This window comes from Hippocampus guttulatus, chromosome 11 (assembly GCF_054856545.1).
Source record: "Hippocampus guttulatus isolate MCC_2025c chromosome 11, RoL_Hgut_1.0, whole genome shotgun sequence".
NCBI classification, from domain to species: domain Eukaryota; kingdom Metazoa; phylum Chordata; class Actinopteri; order Syngnathiformes; family Syngnathidae; genus Hippocampus; species Hippocampus guttulatus.
The window spans coordinates 10,800,289-10,813,425 of NC_141271.1; the positions used below are offsets into that span (position 1 = coordinate 10,800,289).

Below are 13,137 nucleotides of genomic sequence, written 5' to 3' on the forward strand. Positions count from 1 at the left end.
AACAATACGTCGAGTAGCTCATTTTTGTATTGCAACAGCTGATGCTATTAATAGAGTAGCCCGAAAGGGGTGAACAGCATTTTTTTGCCCAACACTCAGAACTACTTGAAGAACTCCTTTACCAACTCAGTATTGTTTATGTGTGAACCAAAACATCGCAAAGAGCGTGCTGACTTTCTTCCCATGCCGTTTCTTATGTTATACGTGTAACATCTCCGCAAATCGCGGCACAACTCCCCTTCAGATGAAATGGACTGCTCCGTAAGTCATTAAAGGGATATAGTACGTTCAAAAGACCAGGAGACGAAAGAATGCGGCGGTTTTCAGACCGTTTTCTTTTCAATTTCTTCACTGTCACAGGATGGAAAGCGACAAGTTTCCTGAACATAACCCTTTGTTATATTTCTGCCCCCCCCCGACCCCCAACTCTAAATCTAATAATACACAAATTTCAACTGCTCAAAATTATTAGTATTGTATAAGTATTGGCCAATTTCTGGCAATTTATGTTATTATTTTATTCAACTGGAATTCCTCATTTCAATAACAGGCCTGAAAGTAACAGTGAGTGTTTCAAATTTTGACACCAAGTTACAGAGATTGACCCCCCCCCCCCAAAGTATTTTAAAGATAAGCACATCACAAACATGCTCATAAAATTTTGGGTTAACAGGATTGAGCCAAGATTTTACCAACTTTATTTCTTCCTCAAATAGTGAGTACTTGTGCATTGAAAATGAATTACTCTGGAAAACAATTTCCAAGTGGTGTACATTTTCTGTTCTGTTTTCTTCGTGTGAAAAAGAGTAAAACACAAAATGTCGTGATGGAAATATTTTATTGGACAGCACAGAAATCTTTGAAGTGTTGACGTCTGCTGACTGGTTGACAGAGAATTATTGCTTCTGCATTACAACGATAATGTAATAACTGCCTGTCATTAACAGGTTTTTTTTGAGTCTTTAAATTTTTTCATTTTCTAAAGCTGGTTTACTGTGGTTCACATTGACACTCTTTACACTTTACGGGACCAATGCATTAAGGAAATGTGTTTTAATGTTGATTCTCTCTGTGTTTGTTACGTAGAGCAGTTAAGAGAAATATTATTCTCCCCCCCCCCCCATATTTTGTGTTAATAACATGCACAATGGCTCACAGGCACATTTTCAGAAACACTGTAGCCAGAGAAAAGACTTTCGTGGTTGTTTCATTTCACACTTGAATGGGTGGGTACTCCTGAAACCAAATCATTTGTATACAAGGAATTGAAAAGTCAGTTATCCACAATATACCCCTTTTAAAAAGTGTATATTTGAGCATTCACGTTATTGTGGCAGTAGACGTGAGTGTGCAGTTGTGGTGCATTGATTGCAGAGTGCACATTTAAGTGCATGCAGCCATATGGAGGAAAGCCACTCCTCCGATGCACATGCATGTTCAGAAAGTACTGTAGTTTCATTAACCTCACCATTAACATCTCAATGCTGTAAACTGCTCTCTGAAACCTCATGAGTACTCAGAGCACATATGACAAAATGTCATATCATCTAGACAGGATTCATTTTTTGTCTTGGTTTATACTACAAAGTGAATGTTATTGATACTTGCCTTACAGTCTAAAAGCTTTAAAAAAAAAAGAAGAAGCTAAAACTGTACCACACACATTACAGTACAGTCTCTCAGCCCTCTCGCTCTCTTTCACTCACATGCACACCTATCTACACTTTCTCTTGCCTGTTTCCTTGGCAACAGCATGTGAGCAGGATTTTCTTTCCCCACTAGGATCAGCATATCTGGTATATACTGTATGTGCAAACACACATGTATACGCACACAGCCTATAAACCTGAATTATAAAAATTTCAGATGCACATAATTATCCTTTACTCGCTTCTCTCTATTATATTTGTACATCTTCCGTTTCTCAAACAGATGCCACCAGAGTAAGATTAGTATTTAATATCCATCCATCCATCCATCTTCTAATCCGCTTTTCCTCACGAGGATCGCGGGCGTGCGGGAGCCTATCCCAGCTGACTTGGGGCAATAGGAGCCGCAATCGAACCCTGCACCTCTGCGCTGTGAGACGGATGTGTATTTAGAATTATGGACACAAACTCAATTTGGGGTTTATCAAGCATAATGTTCTCAATAATTTTCACACGGTTTTATATGTTTTTTTTAAAATGCATTTTTTGTCTTCAAATATCTTCAAAACATGTTTGTTTTTCAAATTCCAAATATTCTGTTCTGGCAATGATTATTTTGTTCTGTTTGAGTCATCAGTCATCAAGCGGTCAACAAACATAATTTGCAGGGCACGTACAATGGAAAACTTACATTTTAATGGCTTGTTTACAAGTAGTGGTATTTTGGGAGTGCATGCTGAAATTAAACAACTGTGCAAATATTTTGTTGTCTGAAAATGTATGTGTGAGCGATCCCGTCTAAACTTCTGCCAACTGTTTTGTTACAGTGGAGGTAATTTACATAATACCGATACGCTCCCATACTGAATTTGTCTGCCGATTGGATGAAGATCCAAGGTCACTTTCAAATGACTCCATTGTCTGAGATATTGTTGTGGCTTTGTCATGCAGAAACACTAACATCACCCACAGCTGTGACTCCCCTGCCATCATGTCTCGGCAAAAGGTAAGCGGAGCTGCATGGAGGTTTGTTGGGTGTATAGAATAGTGAACTAATAAGTGACACATACTGTATTAATTTGCTTTTTGAGGTTGTTGACTTGGTGCTCGTGGGGGTATTTGTGTTTGATGATGTACCCATGGGCCATATACAGACAGCATAGTGTATGAGGCACTGTTTCCTTGAGTTAAATTTTGTAATGTCTTCATGTACGCATTGCCCGCCTCCCCAACACACACACACACACACACACACACATTCTGGGGGGTTTTCTTCTGTGTAATTTGTCTGTTCATTCCCATAGCAATGCCCCAGGTTGCAGGTATGTGGGAAGGGAAATTCTGTACAGTCACACACTTATACAGGTTGATTTAAGCAAGACAAAAATAAGGTGCGTCAAGTGAATACCATAATTCTTGACACTTGGTGTATTGAATTGTTTACATCGTGATCAAAATTATGTATATTTCTCATACCTGTCAACTTTTCGGAGCGCCAACCTGTATAAACTACCAAAAAAATCCTTATAAAGAGCAAAAAATCCTTATAACATACCAAAGCATTTTATATGTCAAAATAACGGCAGAAAAACCCAACGAAATTTTCAATTATATATTGTAGATCTCCATAATACAATGTCTGGTTAATGTCTAATCATCATTCTAGTTAGTGGCATTACTGTGTTCAGAGTTGTATTCCTGCGTTACTTTTTTCACCAACTCCAAATGCTGACCCATCGGCTCGAAGTTACAGCAACCATTCATATTTACTTTGGAAATGAACTAGCACCATTCTGGGGGGGAATTTTCAGAATCCGTATGATTTGTGCGATACGGCCATATACGTCCGTCCGTATGAACTATGGCTAAACCGTATGAGTTGACAGGTATGATTTCTTCGTTGATGGGCAATGCATCGTAACACTGAATTAGTGATACAGTGTATGCCTCTGTATTCGGACCAAGGTAACAGATAAGAAACGCTTTCCCATAGTAGGATGACGTTTAGCGCTACACAACACTACACAAAAACGCTGATTAACTTGTGCAAGACTATCTAAAGTTGTGGCTTGTCAATCCCGCGTAACTGCAAAGCACAAGGTACTATAAAAACGATATTTAGCACTTAGAAATGATGAAAGTTCTCGCTCACGCCAGACAACTGCTACTGTCGTCAAACTGTCGTGCCTCAGCCGTACGGCAGCGCTGTCGATTTACGACCAAGTTGTGTCGTGTTGTGTCATGGTTGTCATGTTACATGCGTACACACTGACAGCTGTCCTTGAAACGATCCGGGCAACACGATCGTTTTAAGGCGTCTCTAAACTCTAATTGCAGTAGTTTTTGCTGCTTGGTGTTCAATTTCTCCAGAGCGAAACAATGTAAGTAACAGCCCGTTAGCCACCGCTAACTATACAGTGCAGTGTTGTGTGTACAGTTTAAATCTTCATTGTTGCTGTCAGACGTTTTTCTTAATATCGTTATTGTGTAAAAGTGGACAAAATTAAGTAAGCTAAGTTTGTACGTAGGTCGAAATGTGGTGCAGCCCATCACTCGCTACACAGAGGCAGTGGTAAAGTCATAATTTCAGTCAATACTTGTATACAAAGACACTTCTAAGTCCATCCATCCGTCCATCAATTTTCCGATCCTTTTTATGCTCACAAGGGTCGTGGGGCACTAGGCGGGGGACACCCTGAACCGGTTGCCAGCCAATCGCAGGGCACACAGAGACGCACAACCATCCGCACGCACTCACACCTAGGAGCAATTTATAGTGTTCAATCAGCCTGTCATGCATGTTTTTAGAATGTGGGAGGAAACTCGAGTACCCGGAGAAATGAACAAGTCAAGTATGCTCCTCGCAAAAAGCCTTGACCAGGGTTCGAACCAGGATGGCTGCTGCCACAACGCGTGGCAATGACCACTATACAATCACGACTTCATTTCTACGTAATGAATATAAAATAAAATTAAAAGCCAAGTGTGGTGGTAACTGAGCGTGCATTATTGTGAATAACAACGCAGCCGCACAAAGGATCATTTTGCACCATTCGTAACCTTGAGATGTCAAACATTCATCCATCCATTATGCGGCCTTCAGGTGTGCAGTTTGCATGGCCTCAATGTGCCTGCATGGGTTTTTCTCCGGGTACTCTGGTTTCCTCCCACAGTCCAAAAACATGTGTGCCAGATTAATGGAACACTTTCAATTGTCCCAGGTGTGATTGTGAGCGCGGATGGTTGTTCGTCTCTGTGTGCCCTGCGAATTGCTGGCAACCAGTTCAGGGTGTACCTCATTTACTGCCCAAAGACAGCTGCAATAGGCTGCAGTCATATTAATGCTTTAATGATGTGCACAGTATGATTTCTATCCTTGCCATCTATCTTCTCAGATTGTTCCCCCGAAAGCGGACGTCAAAGAAAAGAAACACATGGCATCTAGCTTCCTCAAGTATGCGGTGCTTCTTCAGAAGTACAGAACTCCGTTGCTCGTGGCGAGCTGCGGTGGCGTCTTTGCGGCCAACATGTTCTACCACGTATTCCCTGACGTGTCGTACCGCCAGCTCTACCAGGCCTGGTACAAAGGGGAGCCAGTCACCCTTTCTGACAAGCTAGAGGACCTTTTCCAGCAGGTGCGTACTTAAATTACTCTTTTTTTGGGCATTTTCCAAGTTATACTTAATGTTGTCATACCGGCAGAAGGGGCAAATTTGCTGTATGCTGTGCTTAAGTTAGTGTGTTCTGAAATATGATATTAGACAAGATCTTAAAGGAATGTGCAAAAAAATACATGTTTTTAAGAGGACTTCAAATGCATTTATACTTGGTGCTGACTTCACTTCTGTTGGCAACTTCTTACATTGGCAAACAGCATAACGGCTACCGTAAATGCCATTTTGCCTTGCTTTGTTTTGAAACCTGGAATCCACTAATTGTAGATCGTGTAGAGGTCGTGTAGAGCTCTGTAATTTAATGTAATTAGTCCAAAGGTTATTTGTTTCATACAACCCCCCCATCTGTTTTCCCCAGCAGTGTGGAGTGACTAGCACAATTCCACTAGAGGACAAAATCTTCTTGTGAAACATTTCTTGGTTGTGAGCAGTGAGATTCTGCGAAATTTTGAACACGTTCAAAATGTGTTACCAACAAGAAAAACATCTAACGAACATCTTCACAACCCTTTGCAACCATTAATGAACCCTGACTAAAAACTACATTTTCTTCTACATTCGCTAAAACTTGCAGGCCTTCAAGGTGAACGGAATTATGAACATTTCAAAATACCTGTCAGTGGTCACATGAAATCTTTATGCTTCAGCTTGGAAGCAAAAAAAAAAAAAGTCAAGAAAAGCCTCCTAGAACAGCTCAAACGTATTTGTGCTTAATTAGAGGGACTTTGAATAGTGGCAGGCGTGCAGAGCCCCATTTAACATGGATTTGATATTGGACATGCATGACATTGGTTAATTCTGAACACAACGGCATCTAGACTTTTCCTCTAAAAATAAAATATCACTTGAGTTATACAGGATGTGCAGATTTTTATTTTATTTTATTTTTTTACTGTTTAGCGCTTTCTTTTAACTCATTCACTGCCAGCCCTCCCAGTTAAGATGCATCTTAATAGGATTGAGATCAAAAGATATTGGCCAGTATTTTTGGGCGGCATGGCTCAGTGGTAGAGTGACCTGTGACCCCCCCCCCCCCCTTCAATATCCAGAGCCGAAACAGCTTCGATGATATCTTTTGTATTGTGGGATTGTGTGAGAAATGATTTTACTGCAGAAGGCAGACAGTCAAGTTGTATCCAATCCAATCCAAAGGCACAGTTCTTCTTTTTATATCGTGACAGGAAATGGTCAGCCAGAAACTACGCATATTTTCCACAGGGCACTCTGACACTGTCAGACTCCCGAAATGAACTTCCCAAGATGTCATGAAGAGTGTACAATATAAGCAATAGAATAGATCCCAGTGACATTATACTAAAACCTGTGTGTTAATCTTGTCATTCATAGGTGCTAAAAGACTACAGCGGTAGCTCATCCAAGAACTTCTCTGCCTTCGCCTCCTTTGGTTTTCATCCAGTCAGTGCTGGTGTCCCATGGCTCCCTGCAGGGGCCCAAATTGGCATCCCAGCGAACTTTAACAGCACGGACGATGACCACAGTGGCATCACGAACCGGACTATTTTCATCAATGGCAAAACAGTCGAGTGGGACAGTGAGATGGGCACGGCTCTCAAGGACTCCCTGGTGTTCTCCCTCCAAGCACAGAAATTCGCCATAGCGCGAGAGGTGGCACGTTTGCAGTCAGGCGCACCCATTGTGAGTGCTGCAGTTGCCCCCTTTTGCCTGGGTGGGGTTTGGGTGTACAGCGTGGTGCTGAAGCAAGTGTTCAGCCTTCACGCTGGACCCGCTTTGTTGCGTGGAGCTGTGAATCTTGTGGCGCTGGGGCTTGGCGCTGTATCCTACTTCCTCACCTTGGACGCTGTCACCCAGTGGTCCGATTACAGGTCAGACCGGCAGGCCGCCGGGGTCTCCCGTGACTATGCGAACGGCGGGGTGGAGTTTTATGACAAGATTCTGTCCAGAAACAAAACCATGCGTGCACTCATGGGAAAAAAAGGAGAAGAGATGTATGCGCCCAGTGGGAACTTGTTTCCCGCCAACATCCTTCAACTGAAGCACACACCGTACACCTCAAGGAGAGAGGGCATCCTCGCGCTAATGAAAAGGGACAAGATTTAAAGTTACTGTACTTCTATAGTAGTGGCATTGGAAGCAACAACAAACCCCCCCCCCCCCCACACACATTTGACTTATTTTCTCATTTCATATTGTTTTAATAGGAATTATCTTATTAGGTTAACAAAAAGTGCATGAACCTACACAGATAATTTCCTTACAAATGTCAGCAATCAACTGAAAATGGCCAATTACTATACCTGCCGACTGCAGTGCTTATTTCCAATTTAAGGTTCGGCAGTGAAATGACAGCTTGTAAGTGCTGCAGTGCACACCACTCTCTTCAAACATGAATTAAACCTTGTACAAGAAAATAATAGGACTATGAGGAGCATATTTGCTGAAAGCAAGTGTGCCATACCTCATGGAAAAGAACACCAAGGCAATATATATGTTTTTTTTTCTTCACAGTGCAAGTCATTTATTTCCCCTGTGGTCTTTTTTCCCCCTCCAGCATGGTGTGTCTCCAGATGTTCTTTCCCCATCATAGCCCAGGAATACAGCCTTAACTGAGAAAAATGTGCTTAAGTATGCACACATTTGCATGACTGGCTAATTTGTTTGGCGATAATCATTTTAATATCCACCTCGGTGGGACCTTGGAACTCATCACACCACACTCCCTGAGGTCATCTGTCTGCATATTAACGAGGTTCCGATATGTGTTTTAATTACATTTCTAGTCAGGTACCCTGAGGATTCAACTAAATATAGCAGCTTGTCATGAATAATATTGCAGAATTGGCTGACTGGATAGCTTGTTTTTATTTGGATCTTGTCTTGGGTTTTTCTGAGCGGAATTTCACTGAAGCGAGTAAATTGTGTATAGGAGAATGTGAGCGTGAATGGTTGTTTGTCTAGATGTGCCCTCTGAGTGACTGGCAACCAGTTATTGCTGTAGCTACGAGTAAGGGGAACTGTGCATGGGAATCCCCAACATGTTGTCACTGAGGTCCCTAAAACAGTGCCTGTTCCAATGCCAGCTGTTATTTGGGATCCCTTTGTGCTCAGGTTGGAACATGGTTGGAGGAATTTAGGAGGCCAGAGACATTACTTAAAGTCACACTATTCTGTGTTTCATTATTGAGTGGAAATGCCACGTTATTAAGTATGAAACATGAAATGAGGCCTCAGCTTTGAATGCATGCAATGCAAAAATTAAGCAAAAGAACCCCCCCCCCCCCCCCCGAAAACTATCACTTCATTATTGTGGCTCAGTCCATCGTGTGTGAGTTGCTTTGGGATGTTCCCTTCAGCAACAGTGGGCTCACTGTCTCCTCTTGATCTTATACTTAATAGTGTGCCATTGATAGGGACAGTACAAAGGCCCATTGTCTTGCTGTTGTGCACTGGCTGCTATTACGCTGTACGCCACGTGAGGCCACTCCAGCCCACATCAGGACGTGTCCGCGTTACAAGAATTATGAATTACACGTCGGCTCGGGCAAAACATGCGAATGAATACACTTGAGGTATTTATTTATTCATAAAAATGTGTTTTAATGATATCCAATATTAAAAAAAACAAACAAAATAGACTCAACGGTCGAGGAAAATTATGTTACGCAGTAATGTAACGTCCCTTTGTAAAGAACAACAATGTAGTCTCAACATCCGGGTCTCGAGAGGAGCTCTACACATAAAAGGATAATGCCGATTTACCTGGGTGCGCTCCATAACTAATAGCGCACCTCCCGCTCGTGTTGCCCCGCCTCCGCGCGCTCCAATTGCGCCATTACGTCGCCACTCGCCGCTGTTGTGTCGCTCAGATGAGCAGCTGCAGTGAGACGGAGTGAGGCTGAAGTCAACTAGCGAGCGCCCGAAGTCAGAAACGCAACATTTTGGGGTTAAATTGACAAAGCCATTTACTTTTCATTTTTGTATGTGTTTTTTTTTTTTGCATTTGCATCCGTTTTATGTACTGAGCCTGAAGTGACTGATACTGGCCGCGTTTAGCCAATGCTTACCGCGGGGGCTCACAGCGCGTCTCGTGGATTATCATCCGTGGCTGCCGAGGCAGTGGTGGCATGGTCGCGGCCGGTGGAGGCCCCTCTCTGCCGGATGGATGTGTGTGAGGCAGCGGCAGACTGAGACCACTTGTGAAGACCGACCGTCCGTAGTAATGATGCCCAGGTCTCGTCGGCATCCGCGGGCGAACTCCTCTTGAATGTTCGGGCTTCGTCGCCCTACCCACAAAGACCATTTCCTCATACGGCGAATATTATATTCCTTGAAAACTGGACGCCCCCGGAGCAGTTTATGACGGTAAGAAAAAATCTATATAACTACATCTTTTTAAAAACATTTTAACCTTCTTTCCAGACAGCTGACGTTAGCTAGCGTAGCTGGCTAGCTCAGCGCTGTCACTTTACTCCAAGTTGCTTCACCAAGCGAAATAATTTCCATTGCGTTAACGATTCCTCGTATTGCCAAATGTAACATCAAATTGTTTTAATGAGTGGTATGTTTTAAATGTATATGGCGTCTTAATATACATCACTAGTATGTAGCACCCTTGTTTGCTAACGCTGCTTTGCCCATTCAACACATCGCAGTTACTTCTTATAGCCAACAAACACACCAAAATGATCAATTATCCGCATTGTTGTATCGCGTTTAGTGCCGTTTATGAAGCATTATATGCCTCAGCCTTCCGTGTGTCGACATAAATGTCCCACTTCGTTAATAGGTCATTCATTGTAACGTTACAAGTGTACAATAAGCCCCTTTAATGACAGCCCGGTTGGTGGTCAATAGAGCCAGTTCTATGGCGCACATTGATTTGAAGAGGAAGACAACGAATCAACAATTAACGAGAGCAACGTGCTTATTTGTGCGCTCTTCTAAAAGTACAATATGGCGAGGGAAGATCGTGACAATTAAACTATGCATTTTCCACCCCCATTCATGTCAACCATTGTCTTTGTCGTGCCTGTCATTAATTGCATAAAACAGTTGGTAATCAAACAGTGGTGCGGTGTTTAATAATGCCAGTGAAGCCTGCATGCGATTGAGGCGTCCTCCTTTCATTCTTTTTTTTTTTCTCGATGACGTAATCCTCCACCATCCGTGCCACATCTTTTGGGTCGCAGTCGGCCCCTCTGCTGCCTGCTGCGGCTCAGATATCATATTCACATTATATCTGCTCCTGTCCGTTTGTGTGCATACACAGCACTCGCTTTGTATTGCATTTGCGCAACCTTCAGTTTTTGGTCAGGGTTCATCCTTCAATGAAGGGTTGCTATATTATTGAGCAGTCATTTCTGGGATGTGTTTTCCTCCAAAGCAGCCACTGTGTGATTGGGGATCATCAGGGATCAGTAAAAGACTCCCATGCTGCTAAATACTTGATGAAATACTGTATAGACTAGAGCACACATTCCCAACCTTTTTCGCATCACAAACCAGTTTCACGTTCTGGTACATTTTGCTGACCCACCATAGAAACAAATACATAATCAAATATGCAACAGTTATACTGTTAGTTGTTATCAGTGGTGGTGCTGCTCATAGACTCATTATTTGTGACTCCAAGGGGAAATGTTGGCACCAATGGTTTGCGCTTGAACGTTTGGTGGCAAAATAGAAGAAGATGTGATTTGACAGAGTTAAACTAGGTTTCATCACAAGGTTAGGGTTAGGCATGTCGAAAGACATGCAGGCTGAATAAGAGCTCATACAGGATTGCCCCCTGGCTTCAGTGAAATGTTAACATTGCAGTTATAGTGACATTTTGGAAAATTTCACTGTTAAAAAAAATGTAAGGAGCTATTTGTTCAAGTTTTAAATTTCTAAGACAGACTGATGCACCTTTTGTTAAACTTTGAAAACAAAAATGTCTACTTCTCCAAGATAAAAAGAAAAAAAATTGTCAATGCCGTTATGCATGCTTGTTCAACAGCTTGGCATATTTGGAACTTGTTAATTTTTTTTTCTTTTTAGTGCTGAAGTTTGTATTCAAAATTTGTCCAGAAATATTTCCCTTTTTACTGTAAATGAATACTGGGTCCAAACATCGACCTGCTTAACTACTGCTAATCGGTATCGGCCGTGAGAAAAACATATCTGTTTCTCTCCATTGTCTGACTCATCGTTTGACCAATTCTCTTTTTCGAAGAAGCTGTCCAAGCTCTTTTTTTTGTAATCATTTTGCTTGCCTTCTCCCCCTCCCCCATCATGTGACAGAGATACACGTGTTGACAGAGGCACCAGCAGATGTATCTGATTTTCCAAATAACGTTTCTTTCAGACTCCAATTGTCAATAAAATATTATTTGTTCAGTCTGTTTGTGCGGAACAGTACCAAATGCCCCCTCCAATCGATTTGCCACTTGCAAATTTTTCTCTATAGAACCGAACAGCAACCACCATTCACTGAAAAACTCGCCTATTCGTGCTTTTTTTGCTCTTTTTGAAATGCTAAAAAAATGCCACTCAAAAATGTTAAAAGAGTAGTTGCTAGCATTGACCACCCGCTGATGGCCGACCGTCTTGACAGCAAAGATCCCATTAGCGGTCCGACAGGCAGACGAGGGTCCTTGTGGTGTTGACGACAGAGAGACCCGGGTGGTAAACTCGACAAGATGATTCAGAGAAAGGTCTGGATCACTGGTGGTAGTCGTGGAGGTTAACAATTGATCAGGAGGTAACTGCAAACTGCTCAATGTAAGGTCGAGTTAGTTTTCAATTAAAGATGAAGCATTGTTTTTAGCGTATTTATTCAAGAAATCTGCATATATGTATCACTGATTCAAAAATGGAATAAAACAACTAATAGGAAAGTAGTAATTGGTCCGTTTTGAGGTTGCAAAGCGGTGACACAAATCGGCATCCTTCAACTTCCAATGCATGTTTTAAAAAAAATCTGTGAGTCACTTAGTTTTTAAAGAGAATGGAAGATGAATTTGAATTCCACGATACAATTTACACACCTTGTTTCTTGTCTCGCTGAAAGTAGTCCTCATGCAAGTGAGTGACTGAACACCTTTCTGCATCCTGCTGGACAAATGGCAAGTCTGGCTTTTGTTACCATGACAACCAGGAAAGGAGCTTGTTCCTTGTGACTGGAGCACAGCCCACATTGTGTGACAGCAGCGATATAGTATACTCAATTAAACATCTTGACTACCTTTGACAGTGCATACTTACGAATATGGCAATAAGGCTTAGTCTTTAGTATTACACAAATTTAAGCCCCAAAGGGACCTTCAAGTTCCCAAGGGAAGAGTGTTTGCACATGAGGCATGTCTACAGTGCAGCACGTTTTAACGAGAATGGTGGTGTAAAAAAAGAAAAGGGGGGTTTGTTTGTTTCTTTTGGATTTTTAAAAAATGTCGCGTATAGAATTCAGTGTTATTAAAACAACCCCGTTTCTCACCCAGCTGCAGAAATGGCAAACACGCGATGTCCTGTGCTCTTTTGTTCATGAAAGGATGTTAGGTCCCGTTGCGCTGGAAGTCTCTCAGTGTCGCATCGGTTGGTTAACCCCCCCATTTTAGAGCAACTGGCCACTGTCATATGTGTCCTACGGGTGTGAGGATCTTCAAGGTGATTCATGTGAGATGACATACCTGCATTCTCACAGGTTCTGCCGCCTCACGTGCTTCGTATGACCCACATGCCTCAGATCAAATTTCCTGTGGTACTGACCCCACTTTTATTATCCTCGCATCCATGACCTTCACATGAGTAATGTGCATGTAGACATGTATTCGTAGTAAGATCTGGGAAGAAATGGA

The 13,137-nt window shown here is 42.2% G+C and overlaps 2 protein-coding genes across 3 annotated transcripts in view; both read left to right on the forward strand.

The window, feature by feature from the left end:
* The first annotated feature begins 3,854 nt into the window (after window positions 1–3,854).
* On the forward strand, window positions 3,855–8,381 carry tmem177 (transmembrane protein 177). The gene is made up of 3 exons (XM_086122912.1): window positions 3,855–4,030; window positions 5,045–5,284; window positions 6,671–8,381. The coding sequence occupies exons 2-3, from the start codon at window positions 5,084–5,086 to the stop codon at window positions 7,400–7,402; spliced, it is 933 nt and encodes a 310-aa protein (XP_085979038.1). The 5' UTR covers window positions 3,855–4,030; window positions 5,045–5,083; the 3' UTR covers window positions 7,403–8,381.
* Window positions 8,382–9,150: 769 nt separating this feature from the next.
* The window catches only part of ptpn4a (protein tyrosine phosphatase non-receptor type 4a), a 55,299-nt gene continuing 51,312 nt past the window's right edge, over window positions 9,151–13,137 (forward strand). For both annotated transcript variants that reach the window (XR_015102236.1, XM_086123488.1), the window contains exon 1: window positions 9,151–9,664. The gene's annotated coding sequence lies outside the window, so the exon portion shown is untranslated. The remainder of the gene's footprint in view (window positions 9,665–13,137) is intronic.

Excerpts from the sequence above, each read along its gene's own strand:
- tmem177 (XM_086122912.1), top strand. The coding sequence starts at position 5,084 with ATGGCATCTAGCTTCCTCAAGTATGCGGTGCTTCTTCAGAAGTACAGA. Across the intron at positions 5,285-6,670 it reads TAGAGGACCTTTTCCAGCAG|GTGCTAAAAGACTACAGCGG; the intron begins GTGCGTACTTAA and ends TGTCATTCATAG.